The 27533-nt window shown below is 31.7% G+C and overlaps 2 protein-coding genes across 2 annotated transcripts; one reads left to right on the top strand and one right to left on the bottom strand.

Annotated features, from left to right (window-relative positions):
- Positions 1-1009: 1009 nt before the first annotated feature.
- LOC127706605 (fibrinogen-like protein 1) lies at positions 1010-27533 on the bottom strand. Its single transcript, XM_052211260.1, has 11 exons — positions 27500-27533; positions 25634-25710; positions 25165-25236; positions 24142-24238; positions 22966-23057; positions 18363-18431; positions 17607-17805; positions 16388-16509; positions 11061-11157; positions 2196-2360; positions 1010-1245 (listed from the first exon to the last, which is right to left on the bottom strand). Exons 1-11 carry the CDS (start codon positions 27531-27533, stop codon positions 1010-1012), a joined length of 1260 nt encoding a protein of 419 aa, XP_052067220.1.
- Positions 4363-8242, top strand: LOC127705142 (uncharacterized). Its single transcript, XM_052209391.1, has 5 exons — positions 4363-5584; positions 6283-6475; positions 6746-6849; positions 7143-7229; positions 7876-8242. The coding sequence occupies exons 1-5, from the start codon at positions 5357-5359 to the stop codon at positions 8206-8208; spliced, it is 945 nt and encodes a 314-aa protein (XP_052065351.1). The 5' UTR covers positions 4363-5356; the 3' UTR covers positions 8209-8242.

Below are 27533 nucleotides of genomic sequence, written 5' to 3'. Positions count from 1 at the left end.
TCCAGATAAAAATGTTTACTATAGAAATGTAATATAGACCTTCTGTTCCATTCAAGATTGAAATTCACATGAAGGGTTTTAAAACTGAGAATGATAAATGTTATGTGTTCAAGGATGACATCATGAGTGAATTATTGGTAAACTCTCAAAAGTTTGATAATCTATTATTAAACTTGACGGAACACAAGAACAATATCGATGAATGTAAACAACGTGTCGACGAATCAAATAAAATTTTGATTGCAATATGTGAACAGTGTTATGTTGACAATAATATATCTAGTGGCAGTCAGTATTTAGAATTGACAAACCATGGATGACAGAGAACTGTAAAAATTTACGTAGACAATATAAATCAGCGCTAAAAGTTTTTAATGAAAACCGAAAAAATGACAATTGAATTAAAATTAAGTTGAACATTGCTAAACAAAAATACAAACAAACAGAGATAGACAGGGTAAAACCGACAAGGAAATATGTTGAATTGGTTGCATAGAATCAACTAGAAAAAAATTTTAGTGTCCGGAAATACGCATAACGAAAACGAAGACCCAAACGAGCCAGTACAAAATGTGTTCGAAGAATTAGATGTTCCGTTCACTGAGAATGGAATATGACAACTGAAACAAGACAAATCTCACGGGTTTGACAACATATTAAAGAAATACCTTATTACTTATAAAGCTGTTTTGACACAAGTCCATTGCAAACTATTTATTAACATTTTATATATTGGTACGTTTTCGCAGATGTGGCTTAGAAGCATTAAAGTATCTGTGTTTTGAGAACTAAACAATCTTGGTAAATACTTAAAGTTAAATGAGAAAACTACGCGAAATGCATTGTACATACAACAAACAAGTAGATATCAATTAATTCGAGTAAAACCAATAAAGCCAAATCACAAAAACAAGCAAAAACATGCAATTAGCAAAAAACACCAAACAGACTTGGAATGACTAACAAAATAGGAAACTAGGATAGGAAAAAAAATCATAACATTGTTATCTTATTTTCTTTTAATCATCATGATAGACTTTTTTAGTGGCTTTGTATTTTGCTTCCATCGATACCAGTAGTTACCAGCACTATTTGTGTCATTATATTTCCCATTTAAATTGGCATAATCACAATTTCTGAACCACCAACCAGCATGCCTGTCAACAGCACAATGACTGGATGAAATATCATTATCTGAATTTTTCGTGCTAAATTTCATGGCATTACCATCAGATAATCCATCACCTGTAAAACGAACGAAAAAAGAGTCTTAAAGAAAAATAGAATTGATAAGATACAATTTAGTTTGGATTTAAATATAACATCATAATAGCCGAAATTTATGGTGTAAGGTTAACTTTGCCTGACGGATATACAACCTCATTTTTAATACGAATAGATAATTTATCATTTGAATCCAGATATGTCAAGGCAGTGCTTAAAAAATATGTTTGCAAAAGCTAGTACCCATTTTCATTTTTGTTTAGCATTACAATTTCTGAAAACTAGATTTCATATAAAATAAGTTAAACAGTATTGTATTACCTTAGGCTGATCTATATCTATCAATTTGACATGTCAAACTGGACGTTTGGATTTCGAACTAAACCATTTCGAACTTTTCTTAAGTGGTAGAATATATTTTCAAGAAAATAAAGACTAAATATATAAAAAAAAGTGCCATAAACCTGGATAGAATAATACCAATAACTGATAAGAAATAGACCACCAACATCAAATAATGCTTAAAATTGATGCCTGCTCAAACATAACTCTGAATAAAAGGTGATGTATCGAACCAATGACGAAATGTGTTGCACTTAATTGATTTGATCATTACAGCTCTGGTTTTTATGTGAATTATTTTGTTCATCTGTTAATTTCAAATATTAGAAAAATTGATGTATTTTATATGCACTATTGAAACATCAAAAACACCATGAGTGACAAAAGTTGCAATAGTTAAGTTAGTACTAACAGGTTTGTCTTTAATTAATTTTTTTGACAAGCAGATATTACATGTGCAAAATGTAAAACACATTTGTTAAAGTATGTATGAATGTCGTCCTGGGCAAACAAAATTTATGCATTAGTGTAAAAAGGGTATACATGGACGAGGCAAAGTAAATTATCTAGGTCCAATTCAAAATATTGTTCTTATAGTTACACCCGATTATAGTTCATGTTGTTTTTACCTGCATCACCAAAATATCCATTTATATCTAGAAGATACTTAGTACTCTCATCACCAATTGCAAAGTGTGAATAGTTGGCATAAGCGTGGAGGCCATTGAAGTCTTCTACATACACACTAAGATTATGGTCACCATTAGCAGAAATGAAATGTACATTATCATTTCCTGAAACACAAACCAACCCTAATATATTTAATTTTTAAAGGAATCACGTGTTCTTTATTATAAAACATTCTCTTCAAACATTGTTTGAAAGATATGTATTTAATTATGTCTTTTTATCTCACCTGGCCTAAAAGGCCACGTAAGCCTTTTTAGGCCAGATGAGGTTTTGCAATCTTTGAGTCCGTCCTTCAAAGCAATTTAAAAACATCTTCTTCTCTGAACCCATAAGGTCCACATGTAACCAAACTTTCCCTGAATGTTCCTTGGGAATTTAGTTTAAGAATTGTATCCGGGAATTTAGTTTAAGAATTGTATCCGGGAATTTAGTTTAAGAATTGTATCCGGGAATTTAATCCATCAACAAATATGTTCAAAGTTACTAAAATAGATCATTGGGTACAATTTGTTTTTTTTTGGCTCATTTCTCAAAAACTAAAGCAGATAGGATAGAACAAATCTGACACGGGTTTAGAGGATCAACATTTCAAGGAATTTTCAGAAAAAAAATTTGAAGGTATTTCCCCTGAAATGTCAGGGTTTGTTTTGCCAAATTCGTAGTTTTTGCAACAATAATTGGTAGTTAGAAATAAAAAAAATAAAAAATTAACTGTTAAAATGACAAGAATAGTAAAATTGTTTTATAAGACAACTTGCAAAATTGTCAAATGACCACTTATATGGGTTATGCCTTTAGAAGACAATTTGTTCCCTTTTTGCATTTTTAAGGAAATCAAACAGAATCTTTCGACTGTAAAAATGCTGATCCAGAAATAAATATACATGGACGAATAGTCAAAGACCGCTTATAGGAGTTATTGCCCTTAAAAAGACTATTTTAACTCATTTTTGCGATTTATGCAGAAACTATGATAGATGGAAAGACAATATGAAAAAGCAAAATTGTTAAGCATAACAACATCTACATCTGAGTAAAAGATAGAAGCGAAAGGTGCCAAAGAGATAATCAAACTCATAAGTTAAAAAAAAGACATAGTAATTTGCCAAAACTGTCAATTGACCGCTTACACGAGTTGTTGCACCGGAATTACTATTTTTACCCAGTCTTTGAAATGTTTGCAGAAACAAAGGTAGATAGAGTGTAACAATATGTAGTTGAAATGTTCAGCAAAATAAGATCTACCTATAAGTCAACATGGTTGAAATAGTCAAATGACCCTGAAAGATGACCTTTCCTATTTTAGCAGTTCTTCTCCAATTTAACATTGATAGAGAAAAAAACTAAAAGCAAACGGTCCAGCGTAATGATATCAAACAAAAAGTCAGTCATTTTAACTCAAATTATTAACTCACCCATTATAAAAGTTAGTTCCCCTGAACGATGATATTTTTCTAATTTGGGTTTTTTTGGGGGGGTCAAAAATTTTAGACATTACAAGTTATCATCAACCCCTAAGCGACACAACTGATTTCAATAAAGGCAAAAAAATGAATATCAAAATGGCATGTTTTTTCCAGGTGAAGGAATTAGGCTCTTGGGAGCTTCTTGTTAATAATCTGTAAATATGTAAATTGATATGAAGAATAAGCAGAAATTATTTACATTATTAGTGATGTCATCATTGAAATTGTGTGATTAACACAGTCTACATTTCTTGTCAATTATTATGTTTTTATTCCTTTTGTAGACGGATGAGTAAAAAGATAAATAACAAAAATACCGAACTCCGAGGAAAATTCAAAACGGAAAGTCCGTAATCAAATGGCAAAATCAAAAGCTCAAACATTTCAAACGAATGGATAACAACTGTCATATTCCTGACTTGGTATAGGCATTTTCTTATTTAGAAAATGGTGGATTAAACCTGGTTTTATGGCTAGCTAAACCTCTCACTTGTATGACAGTCGCATAAAATTCCATTATATTGACAACGATGTGTGAACAAAACAGACAAGACATTATAGGTTAAAATGTCAAAAATAGGGGGAAAGCAGTCAACATTGTTTTATAATCTTAATCTCTATAAAAACAAACAAATATATGTAGGACTCAAATCTATGGCGGGTTCCAAATCTATGGCGGATTCCTAATCTATGGTAAATATGACGTAATGCCGTCTCAAATCTATGGCAGTTTTTGTTTTCTCCAAATCTATGGCAGATTTTGAAATTGCCTATTTTTCCGGGAAAAAGAGTTACATATAACGTCACAATCAAATAACGCCATATGACGTCATCGCCGCCGCCGAATTTGAAGATGGCGGAACCCATGAACACCATTCCAGATGAAGGTTTTGTATTAGCAAAGGAAAAGAAGAAACCAGTTTCAAAGGACCCTAATCCAGAAGCGTTTTGGAGGGACTATGCAAAGGTAGTGTCCATTTGCAAATTAAAAGCAGAAAATCCAAAATGGGGATCCGCAAAAATAATCAAGTTTTGCAATGAACAGTTGAACGATAGAATGGTTAGAAAATATTTGGAAAATTATTTTTATGATTTGACTTCGAATCATTTGTATAAAAAAAGTGTTGACCTAGCTACTCCTCATAGGAAATGTCTTTCAAAGGAGGATTTAATTAATCTAGTAAAAAAGAATCATGCATTAGATCACAGAAAATCTCACAGCATTTATGAATCTATTCGAAGATTTGTTTTCCCAGTCGTAAGGGAAAACGTGAAGCTTTTATTTGATCTTTACGTGGACTGTGAACAATGTAAAAGTGCTATATCTCTACCAAAAACAGAAAGAACAAGACGCCCAATACCAGCAACTTATCCAAATTCAAGATGGCAAATTGACCTAAAAAAGATGCCACCTCATAAAGGATATCAGTACATATGTAATATCGTTGATTGTTTTTCAAGATTTGCATTTGGCCAAGCATGCATGTAAAACTAAAAGTGCTACTGAAATAAGCAAAGTTGTACTCAGTTACATTTATCTATATGGAGCTCCACGTATTCTACAGTCAGACAATGGAAAAGAATTCCGGAACTCGCATCTTAAAGAAGTTGTAATACAATTTGACACAGTCCAAATGCATGGTAGACCATACCACCCACAAAGTCAGGGCAGAGTGGAACGTTTTAATCGCACACTGACTGAGTATTTTAGAATTAAAATGTCAGAACGTTCAGACTGGTCCGATCAACTTCCTGAATTTTATTACGCATATAACAACAGGCTAAACAAGGCCACACGTCCAAAGACTCCATATCAGCTATTTTTTAGTCGACCAAATTTTGCTGTGCCGCTTGATGATCAGGTATTTACTTTACTTCGTTAATTTTATATAAATTATTATTTCGGAAATTAAAAATTGAGTCTTTGTGTTATAAAAAAATCTTAGTAATTAGGTCATTTATAGTAGTATTCTTACTTTATGTTACAGCTATTCTGTGTCAATAAGTCGTCTAGGACCGTAGGATGTGTCAATAAGCTGGCTACGGCAGTATGCTGTGTCAATTAGCCGTCTAGATCCGTAGGCTATGTCAATGTGCCGTCTAGGGCCGTAGGCTGTCAATGTGCCGTTTAGGGCTGTTGGCTGTGTCAATGTGCATTCAAGTACCATAGAATGTGTCATGTGCACTATAGCGCCTTAGTTTGCAAATGTACTATTTTTAGCCGTAGGCTGTGTCAATGTTATGTCTCTTACCGTGACAATGTGCCGTCTAGTGACTTAAGTTGTAAGAATATGCAGTCTAGTCTGTGTAAATAAGCTATCCTGAGACGTGTCTTAAGAAAAATTTGATTAGGGTTATTATTCATATCAGTATTTGTTTTTTAACTTGCGGTTGAGATAGATTTTTACATTATAGATTTATTTAAAAATTATAACTTGCCGAATGTCAGGAAATAAAGACAAACCAATAAAACAACGGTTTTTTTCACACCAAAGAAATTGAAAATTATTTTTTATTATAAAAAGAGCATCTTCTTTTCAACATACCTTTGTATTTATAGGTACCTTATGCTTCTCTTACTAAAGAAGAACGAGACTTTTTAGAGCACGCCGAATTAGATGTTGATGAAAATGAGTCAGAGGAAGAACTCCCAGAAGTATCTGTTGATGTGCTACACTCATCCTTAACTGAGGCTTCAGGTGGAAACCAATTCGCCAGTACAAATCATAATGAAGAGGAACTCACTTTACATGGTAAGATTTAAACACATATGCATGAACTTTTTACTTAAAGCTATCGTCCTGAACATGCATGAAATATTTGCCACTGGACGTTAAGCAACCAACAAACAATCAATCATTATTTAAAACTAATAAAAGTACACAAATTTAAATTATAAATTTAATTCTAAAAATGAATACAATTACTTGTTTTACATGTGATAAAAATAAATTTAAATTTAACATATGCTTAGCTATATTTAACTGTAAATTAATTAATTAGTTTTTGTTTTTATTTTGCAGACCATGGCGTAAATGAAGAACATGGCAATTTACCTCCAGATTGTACCCAGGAAAATGATTTTGTAGTGCCCGAACCATCATTTTCACAAACTGTTATTTTGCAAGTAAGTATGTTAAGCCTTGTGCATTACTTTGTTTATAATTTTCAACACACGCCAAAAAAAGAAGAAGAAAGAAAACCAACACATTAGATCTTAAGAGTACGTACTTGTTCCTAACCAATACATAAATATCTTTTTTTTAAAATAGAAAAAACTATTGTTGTATGAGTTTCCGTATAACCTACAGATTAGACGAATATTTTTACATGTGTATTAATGTATTATTTGTTCAGTGAAATATTAAGTGATAAATTGTGCACAAAATAACACGAAATATTCTGTTTATTTTTTTGTAGGAAAATGTTAGTCCATACTACAAACAAATGTATCAGAGAAAGTTTTATAATGAGCAAAATAAAGAAAATGTACCAGTTCATCCACAGGTATGTGATTTTGTTGGGATTTGTCTTTAAATGTCCTATATTTTAAACTTTGTGCCTTAGTAGTTTGTTGCTCGTTATGTAAGCGTAATATGTAATAATTTTGTTTACATACTGTTGTATAGAATAGGTTTGTAACTGCATGATGTACTTTTTAAAATATTGTCCTATATAACATAAAATTTGATGCATTTGATAGAAATCTTTAAAAGTGTTGCGACTGCACGTATACATGTACATGTATAAGACTTTTAATAATGCTGAACCATTCAAATGCAAAATGTAAAAGTTGAATTTTAGTTTGCTTTGTACGGTTATTACTAGTATATCAACTTTATTTTAAAACTGCTACACTTTGCATATATTTTTTTAACCTAAAAATAAGTAAACCGCGTTGGTTTTCCCGTTTGATGGTTTTACACTAGTCATTTTTGGGACCCTTTATAGCTTGCTGTTCGGTGTGAAAAACCGTACTGTAACCTATAATAGTTTAATTTTACAAATTGTGACTTGGATGGAGAGTTGCCTCATTGGCACTCATACCACATCTTCGTATATCTATCTAGATGTACTATTATTAATTTAGATTTGATTTCACTCAGCCAACATATACTTTTTGTTTATACTTATAGACTATTTTTTTTTGTAGAATGTAAATCAAAAACAGTTACCGGTATTTAACACTGGACTCACCGATTTTTATAAACAAATTCACCGGGAAACAATTTCAGCTTTTCCACTAGAGCAGTTTTCCGATGGTTTGAGGGAAGACATTACCTACTATCCGGAAGAGGGACAAAATGTGATGTACAGACCGAATCCTGCGATGAACAAAGGCACCGCAGTTTTCAGTACAGGATATTTCAGGAAAGGGGTCATAGACTCAATTTCAGCGTCTACTGCTGGAAAAGTGTATAAAGTGACAGATCAAATTACAGGATACAAATTTGATTTATATCGTCATCAAATTAAAAAGATGTGATCAGGAGAAAATAAATAGCATGTGAAGAGTCAAAGTGTTTATTTTTTTTACAAACAGAAACTGCTTTCTTGTTGTTTAATGACTTACTATTTGGTTAATGTGTCGGTTAAACATGACCATGCACAGAGTAGAAAATGCTTATGTTTACGGGACACATCATTTCAAGATCATGAAGTCTTTATTAAGCTTTTTAAATTGATCATTTATAAATTTGGTTACTGTCATGATGTGGTTTATAATTTATACAATATACAAAAGAAGTTGTGGTATGACATGTATGATTGCTATGAGACAAATCACCACAAGAGACCAAACACAGAAATTAACAACTATAGGTCACCGTTCCGCCTTCAACAAAGAGCAATGCCCATACTGCATAGTCAGCTATAACATGTTTATTTCACTAGTGTTTATACACACTCTTACGTTGTCATTTATCTCCATTTGTTTTAGACAAGTCATTGGTCGTATATACTGCATTGTTTTCCATTTGCACGACATTTGCCATAGATTTTAAATCAACAAAAATCCGCCATAGATTTGGAAATTACAAAATTTGCCATAGATTTGGGTTGTAAAAAATCTGCCATAGATTTGGGATGGCATGACGTCATAATTAGAAAATTTAAAAAACTTGCCATAGATTAGGAGTGTAAATTTTTTGCCATAGATTTGGGATGGCATGACGTCATATTTATCATAGATTAGGAATCCGCCATAGATTTGGAACCCACCATAGATTTGAGTCCTACATATATAACAAAGAAACACAACAAGGCATATAGACAATGCACATTAGCAAAAATGAAAGACAAGCATACACAAATTTACCATAACACAATAACACAATGACGGGATGTATAAGTACAGAGCCACGTCATATGTAACAAAGAAACACAAAAAGGGATAATACTCTAAATAAATATCAGACTTAAGATATGTCAGTTGTAATCTACAGTCCGTTTCTATGTATGTTGGTGTTTGCCTTTGATGAAGTTCAGTCTTTCTGTTGTTCCGTTGTTTTCCTCTTAAAGTGATGTGTTTCCCCCGGTTCTAGTTTGTAACCCGGATTTAACTATGATAAATCGAATTATGACTATTGAACAGCGGTACACTACTGTTTCCTTTAATTAAAAAAACATTTAACACCAGACGCGCATTTCGTCTACAAAAGACTCATCAGTGACTTTTGAATAAAAAAAGGTGAAAAGGCCAAATAAAGTACAAAGCTGAAGAGCATTGAGGACCCAAAAATTCCGAAACGTTTTGCCAAATACATCTAAGGTAATCTTTTTCCTGTTTTTTTTAAGAAAAAAATAAATGTTTGTAAACAGTTTATTTATGATTATGACCATATCAATGATAATTGATGTCAACACAGAAGTGCTGGGCTGGGCTGGTGATACAACCGGGAAGGAACATTCCACCAGCAGTGGTTGTAAATAACTTAACTTAAATAACTTATGTACAATGAGAATACATAAAAATTTTGAATTCATCAATTAAAAGAAACCTTATCACACAAAACATAAGCACCTGCATATAAACTAGTTGACCTATAATTGTTTACTTCACACATCGTGACTTGGATGGAGTTTGGATGGAGCACTCATACCACTTCTTCTTATTTCTATATGTCTCTATTTAATACGATATTCCAGGGCTTCCATTTCCGATCATGATTTTCTTAATAACAGATTGCTACTAGAATGGAAGCTATATTGAACTCTTAATTGTGAATTTGAAGACATCTCTTCGAAATTATCGCGGAAACTATCATTATTTGGTTGACTATGTTTTTGAATTCGCATGCAATAGATGGTCTTTGATCTGTTTATTTTTAAAGCCACAATTTTGTCCTACGGTCTGAGTTAAAAAATAACAAACAATGGAAATCACATTCTAATTTTTCACGTCTGAGCACGCGACTTATGTCATTTGGAACTGCTTATCCTTATGGAGTCGTGAGTTTAAATGGTATGAACATCATCTAGTGATATCTGTTTGTTTTGTTCAAACATTGTTGTCAATATAATGGAATTTTATACGACTGCCATACAAGTGAGAGGTTTAGCTAGCTATAAACCAGGTTTAATCCATCATTTTCTACAGAAGAAAATGCCTATACTAAGTCAGGAATATGACAGTTGTTATCCTTTCGTTTGATGTGTTTGAAAATTTTGATTTTGCCATTTGATAAGGGCTTTCCGTTTTAAATTTCCCTCGGAGGTCGGTATTTGTGTTATTTTATTTTTTACCCCAGATTTTGGAGGGATTTAATTATAAGGTAGTGTTTTATTGATGATGGTATGTTGATATATGGGTATATATTCATAAGTTTCATAATGAGTTAGAATTTGATATCACTCGATGATGTTCATTCCATTAACAATCCAAACTTTTCTTATTTGGTCCCATTAATATATCCTCCTAAAGTAGATATTATAGAAACCACAGATACAGCTTCTTCCGTTTCCTTTCTAGACATTTACCTAGAATTTCCCAACAGTGGCCATCTCAGTACCTGAATCTATAACAAACGAGACGATTTCAATTTTTCTTATCACTTTTTCGTATCACCTTTTCGTATCACACTCCATGTAGTGTGATCCGAGAAATTCTATCTCTTCATGCGGGAAATAGAAAACAGGCCACAGCTATAAACGAAAATTCTTTAACATAACTTTTGTGAATTTCTGTTCTTGGCTGAGAGGATAGTTGAAAGGTAAATTGATACATTGAATACATAAAAAAAGAATGAAAAAAATTAAGAAATATACCACATTCAACAATTTCACATTGTTTTGTGTTAGTATATCAAGTCAGTATCTATAAAAAAAATATTTAATTACCTAGCCAATATTCTGTCTGAACAGTACCAAACCCAGATTTATAGTCCGACCAAGTTCTATAAAAATCTTCTTTACCATTTATCCTTCTTTGTATTACCTAAAATTATTCCTTTCCTTTTTTATTTATTTACTGAATGACATGTAGTATCATTCCGACTAGATGTTATTTTCTTGTAAATGTGTTTATTCGTATGTAAAAATGTGTTCTAATTAATCTGTAATCGAAATATCATTTCGTGTTACAATGCGACTATGCTTTTAAGGTAAAACTGTATTGGAATAAGTGAAAGTAACGCTTCGGGATTTTCATACAGCGCTGAAGTGCTTCTTACATTAACATATATTACATCTCTTGCTTCTTTTCCAATGGATCTTCATTTTACTCGGTGTCGTAGGTCGCATACGTTGATCTGTTCATGTTTACAATATAGTCATTTTTGTCATTGTCGATAGTGTCCTCCTTGGCAAGTTTAAAATAACTCCTTATTTTCATGTTTATATTACTAGTAAATTTCGATCTATGAGTTTGACTGTCCCTCTGGTATCTCTCGTCCCTCTTTTAAGCCTTTACAATTATGTTAATCAGGAGATGTGGTTTGCTTGCCAAAGAGACAAAATCAACAAAGACCCAAATTACAAGGATGTAACCAATATATTACTACCGGTCACAGTACAGACATTAATAAAACAATACGAAATCCAATACCGTATAGTAAGCTATCACAGCAGGATAACAAATTATGACATAATACGGCGTCATTCAAGCATATTAGTAGGGTGCCCAGTCAACGAATTTTATCGATTTGGGTTAACGGAAAAACACACGGCTGTATTTAATATCATTTGAAAGAGGAGAACAAACCTCATCGAAATATTGATGTCGTCGTTGTCTACAGTGGTCACGATTTTCTTAAATTTGGGTAAAAGTTCAAAGCTAAAATTTCAAGGAAAACGCAGAGTAACTTTTAGACAGCTGGCCACCTACACATATGCTTTATAGCAAAATAAATTCGAATAATTAAAAGAATTATAACTAAAGTTTCTATATTTAGGACTAATTTGATATTTATATTGCTAAATATGGTTCGAGATTGACATATGTACTTATAGGGTGCACATTTACAGTTTTCATTCAGCTGTTATATAACAGTGACCTTGACCTATTAAAATTTCCAAATTCGGAATTTTTACACAAGATTCAATACAAGTGATCTCTAGAGATGTTTTTTTTTTTAGAAATTAACATTTATAAGTTGCCCTCCCAAAATCTTATTTTTCCGTTCTTTGATAGAAGGTGTTCGTAAAGATTTTCTGGGTAAATATCCAATTTTCTTTTGGTGAGTGTGTATGCACATAAAATTGTACTTAGTTCCAAAACAGTTGTAATATCAACACAGAATGGATTGAATTAGCAGGTCTGAGTATATCTTTGCTTTATAGAAAAAAGAAAGACTGCAAACGGTGAAAAAGGGGAAGGGTTTCTGTCAACGTATATATGAAAACAAAATGACAATTAGAAACAGGTTAATCACTCCATCTTACACACTTATATGCCTTATTGAGCATACATTGGCCTGCAATTGACATGAAATTTAGATTATTATCAAAAAGAGGGTTGTAAACAACATCAATCTCATTAAAATATAGATCTCTGATTCCGTTATCCTCATATGAGCATATATACGAGCACGCGAGTAGATAGTATATATATACAGATCACAATTTTAATCAGATTGAAACAACATAGAAAAATTGCCGAAGCTAGCAGTCTACTGTTAAGTTGAAAGCCTACCGACCAGGTTTAGATAAGAAAACTAATTTCAGTTGTTCTTTTTTTAAATCGCATTCGCAGCAAGTCACAGAATGCCTGGCACACAGCATATAATCTGATGGTGGCGATGGAAACACCGTAAACTATTTGTATATTTTTATATTTCAGAGGATAGAGGAATCGGAAGATTCATATTTTGTATATAGATCCATTGTGTTACGAAGTTTCCGTCTAGTGTAAAGTTTCCGTCTGTCATATAATCATTGTCATTGACCTCATTTGCATGGTTAAGTGACTGCTAAAAAACTGTATAGCTTTTTTTCGTCATGTGAATGTCTCACTTGTGAGTTTGAATGTCCTTTTGGTATCCTTCGCATCTCGTTTATCATGGGTTATGGGATAACTCTTTTTGGTTACTAATATATGGTATCCTTGCAAGGTCTACATGTCGGTCATACAGGGTTCACCTGACCTCGACCTCATTTTATAGATCAGTGAACAAAGTTAAGTTTCGGTGGTCAAGTCCTAATCTCAAATACAAAAAGTAGTGGGTCAAATATATTTGGTATATGGAATGGTAGCAAAGTGTACATGTCTTAGAATGTGGCAGAATACATCTGACCTTACCTCCTTTACATAGAGCATTGATCATGTTAATTGTATGTAATACTTGTACAGTATAAAATAAGGAGATGTGTAAGTAAGCAGTTATATGCAACCGTACGACCTTCAATGATGAGAAAAACCCATACCGTATAGTCGGCTGTAAGAGGCCCGGATATAAAAAATTGATACTATTCATTTTAGAAAACTAAAGGCCTAATTTATAACAAAACAGTTTACCAAAAAAAAAAAAATTTACAGACATGAATAAACGACAACCCCTTAAAAACCGACTCAATCCTGACTTGGGACAGTAATATAAAAAGAATGATTAAATCATTTCCTCTAAGAATTTTGACATAATTCAGTCAGTTAGTAAAACATGCTGCACCAGTAGAATCCTAGTTTTTACGGTAATGATTGTTATTATCATACTTTTCTCAGACTATGAGTTGATGATGTTCTTTTGTTAGCTTTCAGTAAGGGGACGACCATTTAATTTCGAATGGAGGGAGGGGAGGAGGAATTTGAAAATCAATAACTTGGCCTGGAATGAACTGAAAATACATGTTTTTGCACAAAACCGGACGAAAATGAATACTCTGCAACTTGAAATGCAGGATAGTTGAGGATATGAATTTGTGCCAAAGTGAAAATAAATTTTCGCACAGCAAAAAAAGCATGCGTCGGATGGTCAATCCGGAAATGTTTTTCCTGCTGCCAGCTTGGCACGTATAGGTCATTGGCTTCAAAACTATTGACAATTCAGCTTTGAAATTATTGCAGTTGTATCTGCTGGTGTATTATACATTTATAGCACGAACGGTGATACATTTTTTTTTAATTTCACACCGGGGTGGGGGGATTTAGGTTGAAAACATCATGCAAGACCATAACATAGACTTGATGTACCATATTCCGGGTGTGAATGAAAAACCGACCGATTTGATTCTTATACTACAATTATAACAAAAATATCTATTCAATAAAAATATTAAAGGGGCACTAGCTAAGAGATAAATAAAAAAATCAAATTATGATTTTTTTTGTTCAATCATTAATGAAAGTTAAATAGTGGAACAATAATTTATTAGTATGGTTCAATTTTGTCAAAATAAGCTAAGAAACATCAATGATGAATTATTCACTTGCAAGTGAATAATTCGACCTCATTGAATCCGTATTCATGTGAACTTCAATTTAACCCCTTATAGCTAGAGATGGATTATGCATGATTGATGCGTGTTAGGCTATTAAAAGAAAAGAATGTCAACATTGAAAGTGAAACAAAGGTAAGTCATTTGATTGACTGATTCGATCCACAAAAAATCATTCTTATACAGATAAAATCGAAGATTAACTTATTTCTTTAACCTTAAAATTGAAATCAAACAGACATAGTAAAATCCATTTGCACGAGGTCCATATATCTATTTATATTTATGTTTATGTTTATATCGTGTTATGTGACCGTCGGTTGTTTTTGGGGTCATCTCGATAGTTAATTAGATGGCGTCTAGACTAAAATACACACGAAACGAAGCTACATATTATCGAGCCCATGTCCTGTAAATTGTTTATTTTAGACTTTTTATAATTTGGATAAATGTTTTACATTGTTATAAATCTAATATGAGAATTTGAGTCAAATCGGCGAACATGAATTTGACAGCTAGTGCCCCTTTAAAGTATAGCCATATTCAACCGAGGAAAACAACAATTTACGAAGTTTCATGTAGCTGGCTATTCAAAACAAATAAATCAATCACACAACAAGCAAAAATGATAAATGTATTGAGTGACCACTGTCCTTATTAATGACCTAATAGTGTAAGCAACAAAATGATTAATGTCACGGGGTAATCCGTGTTTAATTAATGCCAAATTGTTAACTTAATGTGTGTTTTTAATTGCTAATTTCTTCAAAAACTACTTTTATTTCATACATGAAGTGCGGCACACATATGCACCGTATCTAATTGCTTTAATCAGAGTAAAAAAACATCGTGATGATGCACGTAATAAGTTTGCTTTCGATGAAAATGTGAAAAATTTCGGGTGAAATTTAAGTATTACTAAAAAAGCTGAAATAATTATACTAAAATCACTTAAATACTTTCCGCTTTTGTTATATGATATATTTAATGTATAATCTATATTATAAGAACAATTTCAACCATCAACCAAGAACGTAATAATTTTATTTTTCATGTTAAGTATTTCCCATACAATACGGTATCTGGGGTACCCTGCAAAAACACGAAATTTAGAAAATCGTGACCATGGAAACTTACGACGACAATCATGATTTTAAAATATGATGATTTTCCTATAATTTGCCAAAAAAATTAGCCGTATGTTATTCGTTAACTTAAATTCGTTAACCAATGGACTTTTTGGACACTGGGCACCCTACTATATTACATTTAAAGAAACACGAAATACATTTTAATATAATAATCATAGTATTGATTTGATTTCGATATATTTACTTGTTAACCGATACGAGCTGTCTGTTTTTCAAATCACGAGAAACAAGTTTTACTGGTCTTGTGTCGTAAAATAACAGGATAGTCGTTTGATCAGTACGTAAATTTACCGAATGTGTCTTATATTCCCTATCGCAACATTTTGACTGAGTTTGAAATTGCATGCAAAAATAAAGGCGCTATACCTTTGGCAGCACCCAGCCTCGCTTTATTTGGTATTCAGGGCATTCCCGCTGGTGTTTGTTTTTTCTTAATTTGCATATTTAAAATGGATTTTCGCTTTTTGAACATCCTTATACTGCAATTGCGTCTTAATTACCATATAATCAAGGTCAAAGTGGAAACCGGTTTTCATGCAATACAAACTGAATAATGTAACAGCAGCGCGTGGAATATGATTTAGTCAATGGAAGACAAACCACATAAAATATAGGCCCTCTGAACAAAATTTATTGTTAGTTTACCGTCCATTTATTTCCTCCTCTCATTATACAGAACACTGAGATTTCCTGAGAACTTCCTTTAGGAATAATAGTGTAAACTCCATCTCTATCTGATGCAATATCAGCACATTCTGAAGGCTGTCCTTTGAAGAAAAAAAGAAGTGTGTGTACTGTATGAATTACTCATCGGAGATACCTGGCTTATAATTTAGTACGCCAAACATTCGTTTCGTCTCAAAATACGAAAAGTAACGCCCGAATAAAAAAAGTTGTAAGGTCAAATAAAGTACATTTTTGAATAGCATTGCAGAACCAACATTTCGGAAAATTGTGTCAAATACAGCACCGGTAGTATATTTTTGGGGTAGCTATATGAATAAGAAACATTTTGCTAACAATGAGTGTATTTGCATATAATTGGATGTTTCCTTTTTATTGTATCATAGTAAAAATCAGTGTGATAAACAATAAAAGAAAAAACAGCTGAATTCCTAGAAAACAAATGGTTGATAATGATACACTTCGATAGATATATGACTGACAGTTTTCCCTTTACCAAGCCAAAAGGGACTTATGTTTGAAGTCTGTTCGTCTCTGTTTATCATTCAGTTCTTCAGTCAGCAGTCCATTATGAATCTTAGAAAATGTATATAGATATATTGTTTGTGTTATCTTGCCATTTATATTGAACGAAACTGCAAACGTTCGACAGAAAATTATTTTAAACAATATATTTTCAGCAAATATCCGTATACATTTGGTTTTAAACTCTTGTCTTCTTATTATTTCTTTATTTAACAACAAAGTGTACAATACGGTTGACTTATATATCATAACGATCATATTAAGTGAACACTATCTTGAATCATATATTCGATGAAGTATTTATAAGTTAATAATTCGACATTTATTGAAACTTACAATTAGACATTTAAAGCAAAGACATTTCTGAGACCAAAAAAAGATAGTCATTTCATCTTAGTAAAAGAGATGTATAAAATCATTCGGGAAGGTGATGTTAGATCCTTCAAATGAAATACCAATTTTGTAGACTTCTATAGATTTTGATATGTAAAGATTCAAGAAAGTTATTAGTCCCAAGTGTAATGCACAAACATTGCCCAAGTTGCGGCTTTTTTTGCATATTTTGTATGGAAATTATGACATATGTTGCAGATTTGAATTGCACATAAAAGATTGACTTTTTATCCCAATGTAAGTTATATAGTAATTTTAATACCTGAAGAAAGTGTTGTAGTTCTTGTAGAACTATTAGGGATGTGAACATTGGTTGTTTGTATAGTTGACTGGACTTGTCCATGTAGACGGTCAATGTCGTTACACAGATTTTTATCGCAGCATGATAACTGTGATGTGGACCTGGATTGTTTAATGGATCTGCGTCCAACGATTGGTTTATTATACTCGGCATCGCAAATCTGTAAAACAAATAGATTAGTTGTTTATAAACTGAAAAAAAAAAAATTGTTTAAGATATAAATTAAAAGATACTTGTAGACTTTTTTGGTACTGAAAATTAATTTTCGATGTGTTTATGTTGCTCCACGCAAACCACACGCATGGTGGAATGTAAACCGATACGACTACAAAGAAACACCATATGATGTTATCCCTTAAGGGGAATCAGAAGACTATGTCCAGTTAATGATGACGGATAATGTATGTTAGCCTTGATAATGCTCTAGAAGTTCATTTAATGGAATTGGGAGGAAAGATCCGACGACTTATCTTGTCAATACATAAACGTTATACGAGACCATCGAGGAATTGTTCTAGAGATCAATTTTCTCAAAGGCTTACAAATATTTTATTTCATACAACTAATTTATTATCATTTTTATTTACATATTCATCTCAAATTTTCAAAGCTCTAGATGTGACCTCATTCACATCTTTATAATCGATTTATCTGCTTATCCATATAATTAATATATGCCATAATTTAATAATTTAATACAGTACAAGATGAACTTACATGCTTAACTTTACATCCACTATTGTAAAACTTTTCTCCGAAATAAGACTTTTCTTCTAAATAGCACATCTAAAGATGAATAAACAATACTAAAAAGGATTGGCGTATGGTTTCGTTTTCTCTCAGTTTCTCAATTCGTCAGTGACTTATGTTTAAAACTTTAGTAGAGTTCGTGTTGCTCAGTCCTTGGTTTTTATGATGTTAGTCGTTTTCGTTTTTCCCATGGGATTGTCAATCTGTTTTCTACTTAAGAATTTGAATTTTCCTATTTTATCTTTCGCCTTTTCTCGTACAATGTCTTAATTTGTCAACACATCTGTTTCTTTGTCTGAATTTCTCAACTTAGTATAAACATTGTGTCAGTTTCTCAACCCACTAATTAAATTTTCTCAATTTGTCAACTCCGCAGTTTCATAGTGCCAGTTTCTCAACTAACAAGCTACATTTCGTTAATTCCTCAACTAACCAGTTACTAACGCCTTAGTTGCTATTCACCAGTGCCATTACAGCTCTGTCATTGATCACATTTGTCATTATCAAAAGTATTTTGTACTTATCTTGTCTCCTACACATCTGATTACTCTCATCTTGGGTTAATGCAATTTTGAAAGTCTCATATAAACTAGATTTATAAAATTAAAAGATGTCGTGTTGAATGCCTGTATATCAATTGCCTATTTGAAGTCAAGATTCATGTCATAATATGTGTTTTGGTCACTGCTTCCAGATAATTTTTCGATTTGAAAATGCCTACACATTGTTTAAGGCAGGTCAGATGTTTGCCCAAAGAACTTTCGATTTCGATCAGTTTGCCTTAGCTGTATTTGGCAAAACTTTTAGGAATGTTTAGTCCTCAATGCTCTTTGACTTCGTACTTTATTTGGCCTTTTTAACATTTGTTGATTCGAGCGTCACTGATGAATCTTTTGTAGACGAAACGCGCGTCTGGCGTAAATACAAAATTTCAATCCTGGTATCTATGATGAGTTTATTTACAACCACTGGTCAATGTCACTGCTGGTGGAGTTTTAATTCCCCGAGGGTATCACCAGCTCAGTAGTCAGCACTTCTGTGTTGACTTGAGTTATCATTGATATGTTCATAATTATAAATTAACTGTTACATTATAACAAAACTTTGATTTTTTGAAATACTAAGGCTTTTCTACCTCAGGAATAGATTATCTTAGCTGTATTTGGCAAAACTTTTAGGAATTTTTGGTTCTCAATGCTCTTTGACTTCGTACTTTATTTGGCCTTTTTAACATTTTTTGATTCGAGCGTAACTGATGAGTCTTTTGTAGACGAAACGCGCGTCTGGCGTAAATATAAAATTTTAAACCTGGTATCTACATGTATGATGAGTTCATTTGACATTTTCCTCCTTTATTATACATACAATACAATTATAAGAAATTGTTTGAAAAATTATTTCTGTAGACTACACTACAAAAGTCTAAAAGTCTGAAAAGACCAGTTTTTGTCTTAATTTGCATGAACTTTTACTCGACATTCTCCACAAGTATGACTTGTGTCTTAATTTTTCTTGACAAATTCTCATTTATATTAAATTTGTATGAAATTTACTCGACATATTCTCGACATTCTGAATATGGTCTTAAAATTTCTTGACAAATTCTTGACATTTGAATACTGTCTTGAAATTTCTCGACATATTCTCGACATTCTTATTTTTTCTCAGTATGGCTTGACATATTCTGAACATTTTGAATCGTGTCTTAAACTTACTTGACAGTTCTGAGTTTTACAAATCATGACCAATATTCATAGAATGTAGGACAGAAAGTCACAGGACAAAAAGTCACGGACAAAAAGTCACGGACGAAAAGTCACAGGACAAAAAGTCACAATTCAGTTTTGAGATTATTTTTCTCTGAACAAGAAACACTAATTTTTAAAATATTTTTTTTATTTTTTATTGAACTATAATATATGAAGCAACTTTGTAATTAAAATTTATTCAATAAATATCAATGATGATCAAATAATTGTTATGATAACCAAATGTGAAAGTGGTTTGGCACTTAAATGGCTTCATGGTGCCAAGAAATATATTATTTGCATGATTAAAATTTAATAATTTTTCATTTATCAAGTCTTATGAACAATTTCCTGAACTTGAAAATGAATAAATGTAAAAAAAGAAATTATTTGAAGATCTTTCTCTTATATATTCAAACAATTGTCAATAAATTATTCGTGACTTTTTGTCCTGTGACTTTTTGTCCTATCCAATTTGTGACTTTATGTCCTGTGACTTTTTGTCCTGTGACTTTCTGTCCGTTTACCTATTCATATTATAACTTTAATCTTTATTTCTCTTGATATGATATACTGTTGTTTCAAGTTACACTTCTTTACAACAAAAATAAAAGTTGGGCATGTAAAATAATTGATTATTCAGGGTATTCCAACTTAGTTGCACCAAAAGGGTATCTTACTATACCAAATTAATCCTTGATTCTTCAAAGTTTAGTTTAGCCATGATAAAAAGGAGTATATAACAGCAATAGAATGTCATAAACAGTGCAGAATAAGTCTGTTCACATTTCAGGCGAAATTTATACTGTTGAGATAATGTCAAGACATATTTAAGACTGTCAAGAATGTGTCGAGACATATTCAGACATTATTTAGAATGTCAAGACATATTCAGACATTATTAAGAATGTCAAGAATATGTCAAGACAGATCGAGACAAATTTAAGACAGTCAAGAATTGGTCGAGACTAATCCAGACTCTTATCAGATGATACAGGAAGTGTCGAGAAATTTTAAGACAATGTTCATACTGTCAAGACACTTGTCAAGAAAAATCAAGAACCTTATTAGACAAATTCATACTATGTCAAGAATTTTTAAAAATTATTCAGACAAATTAAGAATGTCGAGTAAAAATTCATGCAAATTCAGACAAAAACTGGTCTTTTCAGACTTTTTGACTTTTGTAGTGCTATGTGCATTAATTACTCATGTTCTGATCAACATGTTGCAAACTGGAAAAAAAACTTAATAAAATTTTTTTTTTACAAGCAAGTGGTCATTTTGTTTATGGTAAAATCCTGTTGTCAACAACTGCTCATGTTATTATCACAAACTTTGCTAATGTGCTTTGTCTATACGCCTTGTTGCGTTTTTTTTTTTACAGATGACGTGGTTATGTACTTATACCCGTCATTGTGTTATTGTGCGATGGTGAATTTTTGTATCCTTGTCTTTCATTTGTTACATGTTTGTTTTTATAGTGATTAAAATTATAACACAATGTTGACTGCTGTACCCCTATTTTTGACATTTTTACCTATTATGTTTGTTTGTTTTGTTCACACATCGTTGTCAATATAATGGAACTTTATGCGACTGTCGTACAAGTGAAAGGTTTAGCTAGCTATAAAACCAGGTTCAATCCACCATTTTCTATATACGAAAATGCATGTACAAAGTCAGGAATATGACAGTTGTTATCCATTCGGTTGATGTGTTTGAGCTTTTGATTTTGCCATTTGATTGCGGACTTTCCGTTTTGAATTTTCCTCGGAGTTTGGTATTTTTGTTATTTTACTTTTTTCGATTTAATGACTTGCTGCATGACATTGATAACATATAAGTTTCCATTCAGTCAACCATTTAAAAATATATATCAACATATCGTTCATATTAGTTATGGAATCGTTGAGTGTTCGTCCTTTTACAGATTCAAGATAAGAAGGTGAAACAGACACTATTTGGTAATATAAAAAGGAATATGCTGATATAATTCGTAAGATCTTTTCAGTCATAGCTATTCATCTGTTCTGTTATTATAAATATTTCACAAATTCGCCTTTGAAAGTTCCTGATGAAGGTAAATCAAGATAAGCGTTTCGGAAGCATTCAAATCATAGTCACCGTGTTGTTTTCATTTCTTAATATTGAATATTTGAAATAAGTAAATGAAAAGTTTACAATTAAAAGTAAAGTTTTATTTCTTTGATATGTAATTTAATCACAACGAAGTCCAAATGAAGATTAAACATTATAAATTTTATGCGTCCTAATAAAAGATAAGAAGATGTGGTATGATTACTTATATTCAAAAAGTGGTGGTATCAACCTAGTGCTAGTAGACTAAAAGTATACACTATTATTTCAGATAAGGGTGAAGGTTTAGTACGATCAAAACGTTTAAACCCGCTGCAATTGTTTGCAACTGTCCTAAGTCAGGAATCTGGTGTTCAGTAGTTGTCGTTTCTTGATGTGGTTCATAAGTGTTTCTCGTTTTTCGTTTTTTATATAGATTAGACCGTTGGTTTTCCCGTTTGAATGGTTTTACACTAGTAATTTTTGGGGCCCTTTATAGCTTGCTGTTCGGTGTGAGCCAAGGCTCCGTGTTAAAGACCGTACAATGACCTATAATGGTTTACTATAATAAATTGTGACTTGGATAGAGAGTTGTATCATTGGCACTCATACCACATCTTCTTATGTCTATCTATCAATTGAGTAGGTACAAAGACGGCCGCCTGGTAGTAGTTCTTGAATAGATAGACAAAATTAAAGCATTTTTAATGTATGTGAATAAGAGCTAACCAAACTGATCTTACCTCAAAACTTTCACAAAAAGATACGGTATGGCAAGATTCAGGTCTCTGCTGACCAGAACAAGCGTAACATAAAGTTCCATTCTTCGTATGATCTTTAAGAGCCAAAATAAGATGCATATTAGTTAAAACAGATATTTAAAACACATCGATTAATCAATACACAACTAACCAAGCATTTTAATTATTTTCAAAATAATAGTTGCAGTAACAAATTATTTCTTCAACGCTGTTTTGATTCTGTTTTGATCAATTTGCAAATGAGATTTTACAACGTGATTGACATTGTTTAAACGTATATATCTAAATGTAGGTAAAATATTAAATTTACACAAATAAGATTGTCCCAATTTCTCATAATGGTCAATATCGAAAAACATTTTTTTTGTTTCTTTTAATTTTTTTAAATATAACACTTTTACTACTTCTGAAATTTTATAATCTCAAAGTACGTACATAAGCAGTCACATAACTCTTCATTGTAACACTTCAACAGCCCAAAACAATATTTTATTGATCATTGTTTTCATTAAAAAGAACCAAAAGATGTCAATACCTCAGGTGAAGTTTACCTCAAACGTTTTTTTTTTAATTATCTGTATATGCTTTTAAGTATTGCGTCAGTTGTATCTATTGTTACTGATATGAAATATCGGCGACTTTACATTCATATGTCCTATGGTATTCCAAACGATATGAGATATAAAATATGTTTCAAACGCAAACTTGAACATGTGATACACAACTTGAAATATCGGGTAAATCAACGATAATAAACTGTATGTGAACTGATTGATGTATAAAAAAATAACAGTTTATGCTTATAATTTGATATAATAGCATAAGAAAGTACATGGTGGATTGCAAAACCTGTAATATGACTCAAACTTCCCGATGATTTGATTTTAAGGAGAGGAACATACCGAAATGTTTCTGATCAGCAGAATTTAACAAATACCAAATAAGAATAATAATTGAACATCAAGTCAAAACAGTACACCAAAATATGAATAAAAAAAATGAACAAAAGTTTAAGGAAACCGTTAAACAAATGCAAAATCCCCAAAATAAAACTAAGTCAGCAAAACCAACTAAACAAGAATAAACATTAACCATTTAAATACCAAATAATCCATTGAAAGAAACATATTAAATTTAGTGATAAAGCGATAAGATTACCATGTTCCCCACATCCATTGGTGTTGCAGAGATCTGTCGAACAGCAACTCAGACAAGGCTGATTTGTACCCACGCCTACACTGCTGGTGTCGCATACCTGAAACAGTTGTTTGATACTGCCATACATTAATCAGTTACTAGTAACTAAAATAACAGAATAGAATAAAGGCACTTTTTTTGGACATTCTTACTCTACATAAGAATTAAGTATGTTTAATAAGAATTACTTGAGCGAGGAACTCAGTTGTATGTCTCGACATAAATATGGTGCAACACAACAACGCAAACAATTCAATTTTAATTATTTTCTAAGATTAAGCAAATTGTACAAATTAAACAAATAACAAGATATTTTCATTTTCCATTATTTTTGACTTTGGGAGAGCTCTGTTGTGACTGGATGCTTCAATAGTAATGCCTTAATATGCATTGAAGTGTAAAACATACAATACAAGTTCAACACAAACGTGATTAGAGTATTTTTTTCAAATTATTAAGTTTTGTAGGCTTGCTTCTGTGCGTTATTTGTTCTGTTTATTTGGTTTTAAGTTGACGAACAGTACAATTCAGTGTTCAGGTATTATTTAAATCTATTCATATTTATGTCTTCTTTATATGTAGCCTGTCCAACGTAAACATCGTTAACATCACCGAATGCGAGTTCCTAGTATAACCGATTGTACTTGCATATTGTCGGATGTTATTTCTCGAGCAGGAGCTACTTTCATTTCAAAGCAACTCAACAAAGTTCTTTTTGGCAGGTGTTGTCTGTAGTTTTCAGTTCATGATAATTTATCTTTGGAAAGTGTTTAAAAATCAAATTTTTACCTAGTCTGACAACACGATCACGACAAAATGATCAGCTGCGAAGCCTGCGATCATAATTATAAACAAGTCTTTATTCAAAATGACGGTGTTCATCTTTTAAAAAAAAATTAAATTAATTTTTCTGAGGGACAATGGTAAAGTAGTAACGTTCTTTTAATATTGCTTTTGAATTTTAAGATGCAATGTAATATTTACCTCCGGTGTCATACATCCAACGTTAAATAGAATGTCACCATTTGACTTAACCTCACGTTCCAAACCACAAATCTGTTGATAAACAATAATTCTTTATTGCACCAAACAGTACACTTTTATTATCAATATTATAAAATACATCTATGTGTTGATCTATACTTGACTTGGTGTAACAACGCAGAAACATGACTAACTGTTTACGTGCAAATTTAGTTGTCCACCAATGTTCGTTCTCAAACTTGTATTGTATGCCATTTGTACGTATATTTAGCTTCGGTTTTACTATTCTTTTAATTTCCATTTAATATTTGCCTTACAATTTGGATAACTTCATATTTTCTCTAATATACAGTCAGAAATTGAGCTTCCTTTCGACACTGTATGATACATTCTGAAGCTAGTCTAGTCATAAGTATCAAAAGAAAAGATCTGTAAAATGGTTCTAGTTACATCATTTTACTGTGCTTACCTGATTTTCCTTACATTTCCTAACCTGTTCACAGAATCGGGGATGACTAATGTTTTGACAGTCAAAACATGTTAAGGCTGTTTAAAATATGAAAATAGAAAAAATACTCCTGTGTAAAGTAAAAGACACATTCAGCGTATAAAGATCTACAAACACGATAAGCATATAGAGAGTTTGGCAGGTTCAATTATTCCTTGAAAATATCCAATTTTAAAAAGAAGATATTTCTTTTTCATTACATATTGTTCTTTTATAGAACTTCCAAATTTTGATAATTTTTTTCTTGGACTTTTTCGAGTCTCCATAAAAACTGTCCATGCCATATAGGTTTCTATAAGAAATAAATTTTAGTTAATGACAGTTAATACGCATCACCTAATAATAATTGATTTTAACTCAAAATTTAAGGAGAATAACAAATTGACGACAACAGAATTTGAAATATATTGTTAAAATATATGAACTGGACGAATCTAACAGAAGACATGCACATATATAACGACAAACACGCAGCCAAGATAATTTTTAAAATGAGACTGTTTATAAACGTTCCTGATTTCATCCTTGGCTTCCAAACTTTTTGGTTAGGGCGTTCCTCATAAAGATAAATTAATAGCAATGCTTCTTTCGCACCAAAGTTATAACCTGTTAACCTAATTTTCTTGAATGAATTTATATGAATAAGTTCCAGTGTCAATTTTTTAGTTGTTACGTACATGTGCTCTATATCTTGCGGATCCCAAAATTTTTAAATTGACCAACATCTATTTGTTTTTCATTATAAATATCTACAGTAGAAATGTCTTTAATGGTGTAATTACTACATTTATTCATACATTATTTTAACATAATGAATCATAGTATGCATACATTATCAATAATTGTAACAGAATGAATCATAAATTAAGTGTTTTAACCATTTATATACTCTAATTTCAATAAACATATTAATGTAATTCGAAAGTTTAAGTTTCAAATTTCAGAAAATTATTTTTACATATAAAACATTTTTTCACTCTTTCCTATGCATTAATCTGGGATAAAGTGCTTTTACCGATAAATCCTATTTTCTCTGTTAGAATTTAATGTTACTTTTTGATTTAGTATCAAGAGTCTGATCGAAGTTCGGCGGGTGAACTTTTTGTCAAAAAATCACCACAAATGATTACTTGCTAAAAATGTATGTTTTAGAGTCGTAAATTACTGTTTCCTTACTTCAGTTTACATCATCTCATTGAAATACTACAAATATTTTGAGCAGTTATATAAATCTCACCAAAAGAAGATTTGCTGTACAGTACTAACAATATGAAGCCTGAAAAAAAGTAAAACTTGAGATACACTCATTTAAATATTTCATTACTTTAGTTTTACAGTCTTTACAAAATAGCATTCCAACAGATATTTTTGATCATGCATTATTATTATTATTAAGATTGCCTTCTGAAAACATCTGTAAGCGGTGTTTTTGTCTATACCCGATATATAGTTAAACTCATAATAGATACTAGGATTACAATTTTGTGCACAGGACGGCTTTTCGTCTACAAACGACTCACCAGTGACTCTCGAATAAAAAAAATTAAAAAGGCCATTTAAAATACGAATTCGAAGAGTATTGAGGACCCAACACTTCGAAAGGTTTTGCCAAATACATTTAAAGTATAGGATGATTTATCACATACAACATTTCGTTTCCGGTCTAGAACTTGACCTTGACAAAATATAAACAAAGTCGGACGGGTCGTTATTATTTGTTTTTTAAATATGGTAAATTTATGCATGCATATATGGATAGGATTCCTAGTGGTGAAGTTAAAGTCATCTTTTTGGAAGATTTACGGGCACCTTTGTGATTTTGTTTACCTTTATGAACTATCTTTGTCACAGATGCATGCAT

Source organism: Mytilus californianus, unplaced genomic scaffold (assembly GCF_021869535.1).
Source record: "Mytilus californianus isolate M0D057914Y unplaced genomic scaffold, xbMytCali1.0.p SCAF_6, whole genome shotgun sequence".
NCBI classification, from domain to species: Eukaryota; Metazoa; Mollusca; class Bivalvia; order Mytilida; family Mytilidae; genus Mytilus; species Mytilus californianus.
This window is presented reverse-complemented; position numbering and strand designations above follow the sequence as displayed.